Raw genomic sequence first — 15,781 nt, forward strand, 5'->3', positions numbered from 1 at the left:
CAGCATAAGTCTTACAATTCATGAACATGGGTTATCTTTCCACTTAAGTCTTTAATTTCTTTCAATTATATTTTATTACTTCTGGTGTACAAGTCTTGTACTTTTGTTGTACTTATTCCTAAGTATTCTTTTTCATGTTATTATGAATGGAATTTTTCTTTAAATTTTATTTTAGGACTATTTATTGTTGGTATGTAGAAATACAGTAGATTTAAAAATATTTATCTATCCTACAACCTTGCTGAACTTATTAATTCTAGTAGTTTTTTGATGATTTCTTAGGGTTTTCTATATATGAGAACATGTTGTTTATGAATAGACAGTTTATCTCTTTCTTCCTAATCTGGATGCTTTTTATTTCTTTTTGTTGCCTAATTGCCTTAGTTAGAACCTTTAGTACAATGATGAAAAGAAGGGGCAAGAGCAGACATTTCTTGTAAAGATGTCTCTCTCATCTTAAGGGAGAAAACATTTAGTCTTCATCATTAAGTATGATTTTAGCACTTGGTTTTTCCTAAATATCTTTTATCAGGTTGAGATAGTCCCTTCTATTCCTATTTTGTTTTTTTTTTTTTTTTTTTTTTTTTTAATTAAAAAAGCGTTTTGGGTTTTTTTTTTTTTTTTTTTTTATTTGGGATGATAATGTGCATTTTTTTCTGTTATTAATAGAGTGTATTATATTGATTAATTTTCAGATCTTAAACTAACCTTGCATTCTTGGAATACATCCAACTTGATCATGGTGTATAATCTTTTTTACATGTTGCTGTGTTTGATTTTCTAGTATTTTGCTGATAATTTTTGGATCTTTCTTCATAAGGTACATTGATGTGTGGTTTTCTTGTGATGTCTCTCTCTGGTATTGGTATCAGGATGACACTGGCTTCAGAATTATTTGAGAAATTTTCTTATGCTTCTGTTTTTTTTAAAGAGTTCATGAGGGATTGGTTTAAATTATTTACAGATTTGGTAGAATATAGCAGGGAAGCCATCTGAGCCTGTGCTTTTCTCCCTTTTAGATAAGGTCTTGCTGTGTTGCCTAGTTTGGTCTCAAACTCCTGAGCTCAAGTGATCCTCCCACTTTGGCCTCCTGAAATGCTGGGATTATAGGTGTGAGCCACCATCCCTGGCCAGGGCCTGTCCTTTTCTTTACAAGCAGTGCTTAAATTACTAATTTAATATAGTATTTTGGTTAAGGGAATTATAAGTGAACATTCATCTCATAAATACCCATTGATATTTTACTATTCAGCCAATCTTTTTCCTGTATAATATCCAAATAACAAGAAATTTTAATATATCTAATTATAACTTTTTTTTTCCTTAAAGGTTTGTAGTTACTGTGGAGTCAGTAAGCCATGGCATCTAAGAAATTTGCTGTTAAAGTAAGTAATGTTTAATAGCTTTTTAAAAAGTGTCTAATCACTGTCTAATATAACTGAGTTCTATGTTAATTGAAAATTGAAGTTCCTAACTTTCTACTTTTTACACTTGGGACTCCGCAAAAAATTTTTTTTCAGCTTTTAAGTTCTGGGGCACATGTGCAGGATGTGCAGGTTTGTTACATAGGTAAACATGTGCCACAGTGGTTTGTTGCACAGATCATCCCATGACTTAGGTATTAAACCCAGTGGCCATTAGCTATTCTTCCTGATGTTCTCCCTCCCCCTGCCCCACCAGCAGGTCCCAGTGTGTACTATTTCCCCCCATGTGTCTGTGTGTACTCATTCAGCTCCCACTTATAAGTGAGACTGTGAGGTATTTGGTTTTCTGTTCTTGCATTAGTTTGTTGAGGATAATGCCTTCCAGCTCCATCCATGTCCCTGCAAAGGACATCATTTTGTTCCTTTTTATGGCTGCATAGTATTCCATGGTGTATATGTACCACATTTTCTTTATCTGTTTTTTCACTGATGGGCATTTAGGTTGATTCCATGTCTTTGCTATTGTGAATAGTGTTGCAGTGAACATATGCATGCACGTTTCTTTATAATAGAATGATTTATATCTTGGGGATATATACCCGGCAATGGGATTGCTGGGTCAAATGGCATTTCTGTCTCTAGATATGTGGGGAATTGCCTCACTGTCTTCCATAATAGTTGAACTAATTTACACTCCCACCAACAGTGTGAAAATATTCCTTTTTCTCCACAGCCTTACCAGCGTCTGTTGTTTCCTGACTTTTTAATAATCGCCATTCTGACTGGCGTGAGATGGTATTGTGTTGTTTTTGATTTGCATTTCTTTAATGATCAGTGATATTGAGCTTTTTTTCATATATTTGCTGGCTACATGAATGTCCTCTTTTCAGAAGAGTCTGTTTACATCGTTTGCCCACTTTTTAATGGGGTCTTTTTTTTTTCTTGTAAGTTTGTTTAAGTTCCTTGTAGACTCTGGATATTAGACCTTTGTCAAATGGATAGCTTGCAAGTATTTTCTCCCGTTCTGTAGGTTGTCTGTTCACTTTGATGATAGTTTCTTTTGCTGGGCCGAAGCTTTTAGTTTTGCTTTTTTTTTTTTTTTTTTTTGCTTTTGTTGCAGTTGCTTTTGGTGTTTTGGGGACTCTAGGCAGATGGAAAATTTATATTTTGAGAATGAGATGGGGGAGAAAATGTTCATATAGTTATGAGGCGTTCCTTGCTTCATCTTTTAAAGATGCTTTTGGTCATCCCTTGGTCTTTACTGTTAAAATTATTATTCATATTCCAAGTCCATGGCATGATTTCTCATTAAGTCAAAGCAGATAAAAGGTAATCAAAAGAAGGAATCAGCAAATTCTCTACCTGGGTCAATGCCAGGAGAGTTCTCTTGCTTGGTTGCCGTCTTTCATTTTCCTCTTATAAATGTCCCTTCTTTGTTCCTTGATGGCTGGGGTTGAGACCTTCTCAGGTGTGGATAGATGGGAGGCTCCTGTGTGAGGGATAGTGGGAAGGGAGAAGAGAAGAACTGATGGTGAGTACAAGATCTTGCAGATGCTTTCATATATGTTGTTGTTTCTTTAGGACATTTTCTGTGTGCTAGTGTTACCATAAGTGCAAGTTCAAAACATCAGAATATAAATTACAATAGCTAGTTGGCCAGATTAGATACTATTTAATGTTATAGCTCTGTCTTATTTTTAACCAAGTCAGTGCTTATTTAGATTTACTAACATATTTATATATTTCATTGCTTTCAGTTATTTCTTGTATCCATATATGTTCTTAGTATTTCTTTCTGTGAAGGCTTTAACTTCACAGAAGTGAAGAACTTTAACTATTTGTGTGTCTAAAAATATATTTTGTCTTACCTTAGAAAGATATTTAGTTGGTTTTAGCCGGGCGCGGTGGCTGAGATCCGGCCACTGCGCTCCAGCCTGGGCGTAGAGCGAGACTCCGTCTCAAAAAAAAAAAAAAGAAAGAAAGAAAGATATTTAGTTGGTTTTGAATGCTAGGTTGAGCATTATTTTCCAACAACACTTTAAAGATACTTTTTAATTGTCTTCTGGCATGTTTTATTACTACTGAGAAATGTTTTCATTATCTATTGATGCTTAAAATCCACCTTAAAACTTATTGGCTTGAAACACCAACCATTTTATGATCTCTCCTGATTCTGTAGGTTGCCTAGCATCAATTGAGTAATTTTTCCTTTTGACGTTGGTTGGGGTTGCAGTTCTACTTAGGGTCTCACTTAGGTGGAACATGAAAGATGGCATACTCAGTGGCAGTTAATGCTGGCTTTGGTTGGAATCTCTGCTGGATCTATTAATTGTTGTTCTTCAGTTCTCATCCATGTGCCTATTCTGTGTGGCTTGGGCATCTAACCCGGTGGCTGAGTTTTGAGGGGTGGCATCTTAGGACAAGACTTTCACCATGAAAGAAGTATAATTTGTCAGTCCTTTGAAGGCCTAGATGCAGACATCTCAGATGCCACTTCTGTGGCCTTCTATTGATCAGAGCATTCACAGGGCCAGCCTCGAGTCAGGGGAACCTGCACTCTTGACTTGACAAGCAGCATTTTCTCACAGGGATCAGGAGAATTGTTCGGGTGCGTCTGTGGAGACTACTCACCTCAGAAGTTCACTGTTTGGCCTGATTTGATTCCTTTCTTGATTATCTGTCATTCTTCTCTGGTTGCTCTTAAGATTTATTTTTGTCTTTACTCTTCTATAGTATCACTATGAAATCTCTAGTTATGGTCTTGCTTTTATTAATCTGGCTTGGGATGCAATGTATGTCTTCAATTTGAAGACTCAAGTCATCAGTTTTGGAAAATTCTTGACCATTTTCTCTGCCTCTCCTAATTCTTTCTGTTCTCTTCTTATAGAGAACTTTTATTTGAAGTTTGTTGGATAGTCTCATATGACTGTTTATTATATGCTGGAGGAGTGAGATTAATTTTATCCAGGACTGAGCCCCGGTAGTCTGTCTGCTCAGAAAAGGGCTGGGCCTCTTGCAAAGCTCTGTTGATACTGGCTATGGCCAAGTAGGGCAGACCATCCTGGTCAACCATGAAGCTTGGACCTGAGGCCCCTAATTATGCCAGAGATGGGTCAGTTCCATATTGGAAGTGGCATATTCTGCTACCATATTATCCCATCTTATAGTGATACCTGTAAGGCTTGGAACAAAGCTTCCAGATCATGGTAGGCAGAGGAGTTGCCTCAACAGTGAGTGTCAGGCTAGCAGAATAGGGATAGGGACAGGGTTCTGATACATCATATTGAAGGTTCTGTACACCACTTTGTAGTTGTATTTCTGCCTCTGACAGGCTAGGGACCAGTGCTTCTCCATGTACCTTACTTAAAAGCTCCATGACTCAAGCATGGGGATCCCTTTTTAAATATCTGACAGTGAGTTTTGCCAGATTTCTGTGCTCTGCTCCAGGGTATCATGGGCAGCAGGAGACCTGCACACCTGCTACTGATGTTGTCAGACAGCTTTCTCTCCAGGGAACACTGCTCCTGAAGTCTTGTGTGAGTGCTATGTGGCCAGTGGCCAATTGCCCTTCCCTGTTTTTCTTTTCCTTATTGCATTGAGAGTGCTTTTTCCCCCCCAAAACAGGATCTCACTCAGTTACCCAGGCTGGAGTGCAGTGGTGTGAATATGGCTCACTTCAGCCTTGACCTCCTGGGCTTAAGCAGTCCTCCTGCCTCAGCCTCTTGAGTAGCTGGGACCACAGGCATACACTACCACTGCCAGATAATTTTTTTTATTTTTAAATTTTTATAGAGATGGAGTCTCGCCATGTTGCCCAGCCTGATCTCAAACTCCTGGGCTCAAGTGATCCTTCTGCCTTGACCTCCCAAAATGTTGGGATTACAGGCATGAGCTGCTGTGCCTGGTCCAGAGTGCTTTTTGATCAGACCTCTTTCACGTCACTAAAATCTGCTTATCTGTATTTAATCTTCTCTTTAACTTGTTCACTTTTAGTGACTGTATTTTTTTATTTAAGAAGTTATATTTGTTTATATTTTAAAAATTCAAATTCTACCAGCACTTATTCTATATACTTTCCCTAGTTTTAAAAATTTATTTCAATTTTCTCCTTTTATCTTAATAATTTAAAATAATTTATTTTATAGTCTCTTAGATTAGAACAATCTAATAAAATAAATAAAATCTAATAAATCTATTTTCACTGTTATTTATTAAGTGTGGAATAAATTGGTTGTTGAGATTGCTGGATTGTTAATGTGTGTAAGTTTTGATTGTGCTTCATTTTCAGTGACATCGTACACACACACACGTGGAAAGACTTACGAGTCCTACAGAGTACTTGAACAGTTTTAAGTTTACTTCTGCTAGAGCCATTAACATTTCAGTCATTTTGGACCAGATTTTATATTAATTTCATGGCTTGAGATTCTACCACCTTGTTGGTAGTATAACTTTAGAACTTACAACAGAGTCTGGCACAAGCTTGGTGGTTTTTTTTGTAATTTGCAAACAGTTTCTCACTTCTTTGCTGTTCTCCATTCCCCTCCTGGCCTTCCAAGGTCCTGAGTGAATAGCAAGTTTCCATGTTGCTTGGTCAATAAGCAGAGATATTTTTAGTTGCATTTTCATGAAAGTCGTAATTTCTCAAGGGAATTAAGTAAAAAGCTCCATTGAATAGCTCCTTCTCCAAAAATTTATAGTTTTAGTTATGGACAAACTAGCCCATATAAACCAGAAAGTATTATATGAGGATATATACATTGCGTATTTACATATATATCAAATATTGTATCATATGCTAATGGGATACAGAACTATAAATTGAAATTCTTCACAACTCCTGGCTTAACTAACTGTAATGAGTTCATTCTCCACTCTCCTTTATCTTTTATACCTCTAGGGCATTATGATACCAGCAGCTCTCAGCCTTCCTGGCTCTTATATCCTGCTTCCAAATATTGTGACAGCCAGGCTTGAACCTTCCAAAGGGATAATTATTGATTAGTACTGTTAGGGGCTTACTAATTTTTTTAGTCTTCTCAGAGAACCCAGTTCTGGCTTTGAATTCTTTTGTCCTATAGTATGTTTGGTATTTTATTTTATTATTTCCTTACTTCTTTCTTTATTATTTCCTTCTAATTTCTTTGGGTAAATTTACTCTTTTCTAGCTTCTTAAGGTGGAAGGTTAAATTTTTGGTGTAGAGCCTTCTTTTCTGATACATGTACTTAAAGTTATAAATTTCTCTGTAAGCATTTCCTACTTTAATTGTATGCTTCATGTTTTGATAGGGATGCAGTTAAAGTAGGGATTTTGTTATCACTCAAGTCAAATAATTTCCAGTGTTCATTGTGATTTTGTTTTTGATCCATTGGCTATTTAAATGTGTATTGTTTAGTTTCTAAGTATTTGCAAATTTTCTAATAATCATTTTGTTATTGACGTTTAGCACAGCACCTCTGTCTGTTCTGGTAAATGTTACATAAGCACTTGAAAATGTGATGGTTGTCATGTGCAGTGAACTAAGTATAGTCACTTGGGTCTGGTTTGTTAATTGTATGTATTTACTAATATTTTTGTTAACTTGTTTTATCTGTTGCGAGAGGTGCATTAAAACCTTCAACTGTGATTTTAAATTTATATATTTCTCCTTTTAGTTTTGATTTTTGCTTTGTATATTTTGAGACTATGTTAGCAGATGTGTGTGGATTTATAACTGTTATATCTATTGAAGTAAGTCCTTAATCACTGTGAAATGTCTCTTTTTATCTCTAGTCATACTTCTTAACCTAAAGTCTGCTTATCTGATGAATAGCATAGTCTATATTTGGTATCCCCCAACCAAACAGATGGGTTCCTACTGGATTCCCAAAGCCCATCAGTCAATAAGGGAAATAAAAATTTCCAATAACCATTCATTTTCTTTTTAAATTATGAATGGACAGAAGAGCATTCATGCAGATTTAAGAAGAACTTAGAATATGAGAATTAGAAAATATAGTGAATGAACAAACTCTAAAGAGCAGAGAGGTGCTAGGGAGCCAGAGAAGACTTTAACTGCACTATAATTTGCTTCCTTAGAGCGAAGAAGGAAGCTATTACATATAACCACAAAACAAAGTTAGGATGTTACAAACTAGGGAAATTCCCAAGAACAAGAAACAGCTCTTATAAATTAAAAGCATAATATAAATAAAAATATGATAAAGTATGGGGCAAACACCAAGGAACACTGCCCAGCAGGTAGAACAAGAAGATAATAGATTAAAAAAAAATTGAGGAGAAAACCACAAGAAAATTAGAGTTTCAGTCTTGATATGAAAAATTGAAATTCTAGAAGAAACACAAATGGTTGAGAAAAAAATATGAAAGAAACAATACAATACAATTTACTGGAAGCGGAGGATACAAAGTTCCTGTTTGAAAGAGCTGTGAGCGAATACACAATAAAGTCAGTGAAAAAGAGTTGTACTAAGGCATATCATCCTAAAATTTCAGAACACTGGGAATTTAGAGAAGAACTTAAGAAACAAACAGATCACATACAGAGGATCAAGAATCAGAACACCCTTCTCAATAGCGATAACTAGGAGACAGTAGAACAATACGTTTAATATTTTAGGAAAAATGGTTTCCAACCAAGAATTCCCTTTACAGCCCAACGTTCAGTCACATGGTGGAATAGAGACATTTTTAGGATGCAGAGTATGGAAAACACTTCCCTTCTGATGCACACTGTTTTAGAAAGGATGTCGTCTTCCAAAATAGGGGAATAAACAGAGAAAGAATCAGATATAGGATCCAGGAAATAGGGAACCAGACAGGTGAGGGCCTAACCAAATTCCTTGATGATTACTGTATATTTTGCCTAGAAAGTGTAAGGGTGGAAGGGGCGTTGGTCCTTTCCTCACCATCATGAAGGGTCACAGCCAGCACTCCTGTAACAAAAGACGAAGTTAACTAAGGAAAGCATAATAAATTTATTATGTTCACGCAAGTGCATGGGAGTCATACAAAATATGAACACTCAAAAGCTGGACGTGATGGCATATGCCTGTAGTCCCAGCCATTTGGGGAGGCTGAGGCAGAAGATTTGCTTGAGCACAGGAGTTTGAGTTCAGCCTGGGCAACATAGAGAGACCCTGGCTGTAAAAACAACAACAGCAGCAAGAAACGAAAACCCAAAGGGCCAGATGGTTGACCTCTCACTGGGGAGAGGGAACTGGGAGGTATAGGGGTAACTGATTTTTAGGGGAAATGAATGGACCTGAGAAACAGAAATTAACTTGTAGATGATTTTCTTTAGAATTTGAATGAGCCAAAAAGCAGATACTATCTAGTTGAAATGCCTGTCCACTGTGTGTTTGCATTCTTTACTCTTCTTTTCTGTATAGATAATTTCAGGGAAGATATGGAAGGCAGTTGTGTTCCTCTTTGGGTATCCAGTTTCTAGGAAGATAATGGAGCTTCAGCGAACAGCCTCATCTTGTGCTTTGGGAGAGACACGGATTGAGGGGAGGAGGGGAGGAGGTCAGAGAGACTTTGCTGCTGCTTTTTTAGTTTAGCATGGCAAAGAGTTGTATTTCTGAGTATTGGTTTCTGAACTACAACCAAAGTGACCAGTCCTATTGGAAGAAGACAGAGGGTTCCATGAAAGATGTCTCCAACAAAAAATGAAATGAATAAAATACTTCATGTATTTAAATGCATTGAGAAGAAATTTTTTTAGGCCTGTCAGGTAGCATGGGAATGATTTAGTCATAGGAATATAGAAAACTAAACAAAAGAAAAATGATGCAACCCTCAGCTCTCAGTAAACAAAAGATTGTGCAAGATAGGAAATTAAGCATAGTATACTACATGGCTCAGCTTTTTGTTCTTTTCGTAGAGATGGGGTCTTGCCCTGTTGCTCAGGCTGGAATGCAGTGGCACAGTCATAACTCACTGCAGCGTTGAACTCCCAGGCTCAAGTGACCCTCCTGCATGGTTCAGCTTTGAACAGAGGTTACATTTCATAATACTATGAACTCCAAGTTTTGGAAGGCCGGGGAAGGAAACATGTGGAAGGGCAGGTATAAGGATTAAGTCCTCATTTCGCACATAAAGTATATAAAACTGAAGTAATAAGACATTCGTAGGATAAACATAGTGTTCAGAAATATGTTGGCAAATTACCAGATCAGAAAGCTAAGTTTCAGTGTGGTTGCCCTTGGTGAATGAGAGTTGGAGTGAGAGAGGGAGCTGGATGAGGCAGAAGAGGCCATTTTGTTTGTTTGTTTGTTTGTTTGAAAGATGGGGTCTACTTATACCGGCCCAGTCTGATCTTGAACTACCGGGCTCAAGCAGTCCTCCTGCCTCAGCCTCCTAAGTAGCTGGGACTACAGATGTGCACCACTACACCCAGCTTGAGACCTCACTTTGATATATCATTTTAATATGTGTCTATGCATTAATATAAAAATTAAGTGCATAAATAAAATGTAGGCTGGGTACAGTAGTTCACATCTGTAATCCCTGCATTTTGGAAGGCCCAGGTGGGAGGATCACTTGAGGCCAGGAGTTAGAGACCAGCAGCCTGAGCAACATAGCAAGACCCCATCTCTAAGTTTGAAAAAAAAAGTTAATAAAATTTAAAAGGAATTAATTAACTTATGCAAATTTTTCACATAGATGCAGCCACTTTTGACTGGGTTGAAAAGTACTTGCATAGAGCAGGGTTTCAAAGTAACAGAAAAACTGATGAACACCAAGTAGTTTGCCACTTGATCTGGGTTGTTTATTCTAAGACTGCCCTTGGAATGGCATTAATTATTCTTGCAAATGACTCTTCTTCAAGTGAAGAAAGATCTTTTGACCTTCCTGCGTATGAATACTTTTTTTTTTTCTTTTTAATTGCTGTGGTTCTCGTCTTGAATTCTTTTTTTATCACTATTTTTTAGAGACAGGATCTCGTTATATTGCCCAGGCTGAACATGAACTCCTGGGCTCAAGCTATCCTCCTGATCCAGCCTCCTAAGTAGCTGGGACTACAGGCGGCACTACCACTGCGCAGCTGGCTCTTGAACTCTTTCAAGAGTTGAAGACTCTTCTGAGGCCAGACTTCCAGGAAATGGTGGTAGTGCATGAGATGTGGGAATCCTTGGAAGTATAACTTTCAGGGTCTGTAGACTTCTGGGCCACTGCAGCTTGTAGCAGGGAGGTATGTCCTGTACTTCAGTGAGTGACTCTTATTTTAACTGAAAGAAGTGGTAACAGCAGGCGCGTCTCCCCAAGGCTTCATAGCAATCTTAAACCCAAGCTTTGCACCCGCCCCAGCATTTTAAAATTTCCAAAATAATAAACTCTTTAGGGTAGGGAAAAGATCTAGACCAGGGATCTGCAAATTACAGCCCACATGCCAGCTGCTTGTTTTTGTAAATAATGTTTTACCGGAATCCAGCCACTCCCACTTGTTTACATATCATCCCTGGCTGCTTTTATGCTACAGTGGAGTGGAGGGTTGAGTAGTTGAAATAAAGACCTTTTTGCCTGCAAAGTCTGGAATAAACACACTCACACACACTGATTTATATATGGAATACGTATACAGATATATCTTTTATTTATTTATTTATTTTGAGACGGAGTCTCACTCTGTTGCTCTGTCATCCAGGTTGGAGTGCAGTGGCAAGATCTCGGCTCACTGCAACCTCTGCCTCCCAGGTTCAAGTGATTCTCTTGTCTCAACTTCCCAAGTAGCTGGGGTTACAGGCACACGCCACCATGCCCAGCTAATTTTTGTATTTTTAGTGGAGACGAGGTTTCACCATGTTGGCCAGGCTAGTCTCAAATGCCTGACCTCAAGTGATCTGCCTGCCTCTACCTTCCAAAGTGGTGGGATTACAGGCATGAGCCACTGCGTCCGGCCTACATCTCAATTCCTAGTAGCCGCATTTCAAATGCTCAGTAGGCACCAGTGGCTAGTATCAGCTGTATTGGCCAACACAGATCTAAATCACTGTATCCTTGATACTCCTACCTCCTTGTACCTTATCAGAATAAGCCTTCAATGAAGTTACCTTGGGTTAAACCGGCTGCAGGTGTGGGGTAAGTTAGCAAGGCCAAGGTAAAGCCATTTCCTTTGCAAGAAATAGACATGGACACATAATGTAATAATTATGAATGTTTATCCATTAAAACAAAACTTTAGTAAAATAAAAAAGAAATCCAAAGATCAAATTATTGTTAAAAGGGTCTGGTGATGCACATGGTATCTACTTCAGGAAAGTTTGTGTCCACCCCCTGCCTTAGGGGCATTTGAAAAAGTATAGGATGTTGTCAGACTTGCTCTCAATAATAATTATATCTTATGATTTTGAATTTAAATTCTGGGTCCCAGTGGAGCAGTGCTGTGAAAGTTTCCTAGCTCATTGTGTGTCTCTGTAGATCATTTCCTCTGCTTCCTGCATCTGTTTTCTTGGATTAGTTAGGTATTATACTAAAGTCTAGAATTCTTTTGGCTGCAGAGCTTTCTCTGCTGCTTCCCTTTCCCCCAACCTACTTTATTGTGGGTGGGAAAATTTCTGTTGGGAGGACTTGATTAATTAGAAGGGATTCCTGGCTTCCCTAGCGGTGGCAGCCTGGGAAGATTACAGAGCCTGGCTTAGTGACAGGCCAGTCTGTATTTAAGGAAAAACTCGGACCCGCCAGATTTCTCTGGAATGTGCATCTGGCTTTGTCTTCTACAGGGAATGTGTAATGATCCCCTCCTCTTTCTTCCCACCCATTCCAGGAGGCTAAAAGCTTTTACTTTTGCTTGTGATGGGGTTGTCTACTTTTTATTCTGGGAGACGGGAGGGCTGGAATTTAGGGGTAGGAAGCATGAGTCATTTTCTAAATCTAAAGTAAAAAGATTTAAGGTTTTATTAATATTTAGGAGGAAAGGAGAGATTTTATTTAAAAAAAAAAAAAGAACTCTTGAATCTTTAACTATGCAATGTTTTTCTTTCGCACTCCTTTCAGAGGCCAATTAGGCAGTTTTATGTTCTTCTGTGTTTCAGTTAACCTTAGTCTTCACATTCCTTAGAACACCACAAAAGAGAAACAAGCCTAAGATTTGACAATGGTTTCCCCTTTTGATAAAAGTATAGAGCAGCTCTTTAAACTTCCAGAGAAAGAGACAGTTGAATAGTAAATGGGTAATCACTAGGCTTTTGTCTTGCTAGTTTGCTTCAAAGAATCACTTAAATCCTCTGTCCTAGGTTTTTTCGTCTACTTAAATGGGAACTTGGTACTGACTTTGTTATCAGTGCTCATTTGAAAATGGCTGCGTTGATTTTGTGTATCACATTGAAAAGATTTATGCAATTATTTTCATATCAATTGAGTTCTAGGTACTGATTTTTCTACACATTTTAAGAACGAATAAAATTGAAGTGCCTAAACAGAGTAAATCACAAACATTTTAAATGGTTATATTCTTCACTGGAAATAACTTGGAGTGTGCAACCTTTGTCCCGAAGAATGTTTTTACAGAGATTTGTCTCTGTGAACCTTTTAAAGTGAAAGAAGTACCTCTGTATTTCTTCTCCTGATACTTAAAGTCTGGATCTTCCAGGTCCTCCTTAATTTCATGTATTCCTTGTAAGAGCTTTATGTTTTAAAGACATACAGGGTCAATGAGAGTTTGCAGCGTGGTTGATGATATGCGCAAACTAACATAGGACACAATTTTCCCATTCGGTATCATTGTTCTATTGCTTTGCCCATGCTGGAAGCTGTATTCAAGTAAGTATGTGCTGATTTCGTGAATGAATTGAAATAAAATGAGTAAAAGTTTTCAAACGAGCAGTAACCCAGTGAGTTTTATCTCAGGCTTAAAGCTTTTAGGTACCTTCTCACTCTGTAGGGCATCTGCTCTGAGTGTTGATGACTTTGAAACAAAGTTCTTGGACTTGAAATTAATCTTTTTTTTTTTCTAAGTGTTCTCTCTGCCTTTCTGGCCAGACACCCAGTTTTCTAGGCTTTATTTTCCCAGTCCTTTGCTCATGTGATAATAGATAAACTAGTCTGTTCTTTTTTTGGATGACTAAAAAATGTGTAAATACAACTCTGGCTTCTCATCCTCCTTTTTAGTCTCAACTTTCCACCTGCCTCCAAGAAGTTTCTGCCTACATTGATCACTAAAACTTCAAACAAAGACCTGAGTTTATCATAGCTTTCATCTAAGCTGATTTTTGCTTTGGAAGTCTCTGATGCTACCTTCACACACCCTGGGCTTGCCAAATGATGTCTTCTTGTCCTTCATTCTTTAGTCACTTACTAAATGCATTCCTGCTCTGCAGAGCATCTTGAATTTAGTCCTTCTCTTACAAATGCAAGCCTTTATTGTCTTTGTTTTTATGTCCATGTTAATCTCTGAGGACCTCTGTGCCTCTCTTCTCTTACCATTTCAGTTCATCCAGACAAGTGCCAGGGTAATGTTTTCTTAACATCATATTCATCATGTTACTTCCTTGCTTAGGTGATCAGTGTAATTCCTTTTGTTTAAACAGATCTAATCTCAACTCTCCAGCTAGACTTAAGGTTTTCTGATAATTACTCTCCCCTTCCTTTTTGACTTGGACCTATGTTTGTTTTCATCTCGGAACTGGGGAAGGTGGCCCACCTATTCCTGTGAAACTAATGTATTTGCATTTCCTGCAGTCATTTGGCTTTTCTGTGGTTTTCTCTCTACTTGCTATCTCTCACCTTTTCTTCCTTGGTCCACACCCATCAGCTTTTTCCAAGTTTGACCAGTGAATGACTCACTTTTTCTTTGTTACACCTCTAAACCTTTCCCATGTTGATTTCTCTATTGCTATGTGTTTCTTTGTTATGTGCAGTTTATGTTATGTTTTGTATATATTTCCAATTTCTTTTTTTTCCTAAGAACATCATCTTGAGGTGATATCCATATGCTTTTCTATACATTATACCTAGCCACATTCCCTGGGAAGGAGGACCTGTCCTATGCTTCTTTTGTATCTGCACAGGCCTTGAATAGTCTAAAGCAGGGGTGTCCAATCTTTTGGCTTCCCTGGGCCCCACTGGAAGAAGAATTGTCTTGGGCCACACATAAAATACACTTATACTAACAATAGCCGATGAGCTTTAAAAAAAATCGCAAAAGAAAAATCTCATAATGTTTTAAGAAAGTTTACACGTTTGTGTTGGGCTGCATTCAAAGCCATCCTGGGCAGCGAGTTGGACAAGTGTGGTCTAAAGCATTTCTGAAGTGCTCAGTACTCCCCACTTTCCTTGTCCCAAAGATGATAAATTTCTTTCGTCTTGGCTCATAGAGAACAGGGAAGTCACTCCAGCTTTGAATTATTTCTTACTGGTCTTTTTTTCAGTTCCAGTCAGGGAATGTTGTAATCTTCAATTTGTGGTATATTTGTTTTTTTTTTTTTTAAATTCATCTCAACCTATTTCTCCTTTTAGGAGTCCACAGTTCCACTTTGAAAATATTTTAATAATTCTTTTGAAAATAGTCTCTATTAATAATCAAGGTGGCAATCGATAGAGTTTGTTTCTATATGCTTCAGAAAAGTAAAATGTTTCAGTGTAATGGTTTTGATTATCTAGACATTATATTTTATTTTAATTAATTTCTTAGTGTTAGACCTTGATATTTTTAATTTTTTCCAACATGTGTACAAAGCATGTGCTTTTATTATTTATTCTAGTGTAAAAATTAATTCTTACCAGAGAAGTAAACTCAGTCAGGATCTAAGGGAAGCACCAAGGTATGCACCTTGGATTCCCTCTGAGGGCTGTAGGGGGCATCATTGTTCCACGTTTTATAAAGTATCTTCCTGCTGTGATCTAAAGAAACACAGCAACTAAAGCACTTTTACAGTTGTCTCGTGCCTATGTTACTATGACATCCTAAACGCCTGTTTGTTTGCCGGGTGGTTGTATGTGCACACTTGCATCCCTAGCCTTTTATGAATGTGTATATTTAGATTGCTTCGGCCATAGAGTCCTCCTCACTAGGATGTACCACCACCAAACACTGAGGGAAAACAGTCCCAACAACGAAAACTATCCAAAGTGGCCCCAGGGAAAGCATTCTCAGAGTGACGCAAGACTGCCTCTTCAGTACTTCCTTTCCAGATTCAGGAACCTGGAGATGATGGTCAGAGAGTAAGGATCCTCTCTGTCCTTTGAAAACTTTGGGACCGCAGTTCTGCCCTGGTCCCAGCAGTAAAGGCTGGAAGAAATCCTTGAAGTTTTATTACCATTACTGCTCATCCGACTCACCTTTCCTTTTTCTTATTATTACTGTCAGTTTGTGGGGGGGATTAGAGTGTCCTTACAGTTTACAGTCCCAGAGAAT

General features: G+C 37.9%; 1 protein-coding gene across 1 annotated transcript in view; it reads left to right on the forward strand.

Annotated features, from left to right (window-relative positions):
- Positions 1-1,321: 1,321 nt before the first annotated feature.
- Positions 1,322-15,781, forward strand: part of SLX4IP (SLX4 interacting protein) — a 180,464-nt gene continuing 166,004 nt past the window's right edge. Inside the window, exon 1 of the mRNA XM_017869179.1 lies at positions 1,322-1,385. Coding sequence (XP_017724668.1) covers positions 1,359-1,385 — 27 coding nt within the window. The 5' untranslated portion in view covers positions 1,322-1,358. The remainder of the gene's footprint in view (positions 1,386-15,781) is intronic.

Source organism: Rhinopithecus bieti, unplaced genomic scaffold, assembly GCF_001698545.2.
Source record: "Rhinopithecus bieti isolate Rb0 unplaced genomic scaffold, ASM169854v2 scaffold_8, whole genome shotgun sequence".
NCBI lineage: Eukaryota > Metazoa > Chordata > Mammalia > Primates > Cercopithecidae > Rhinopithecus > Rhinopithecus bieti.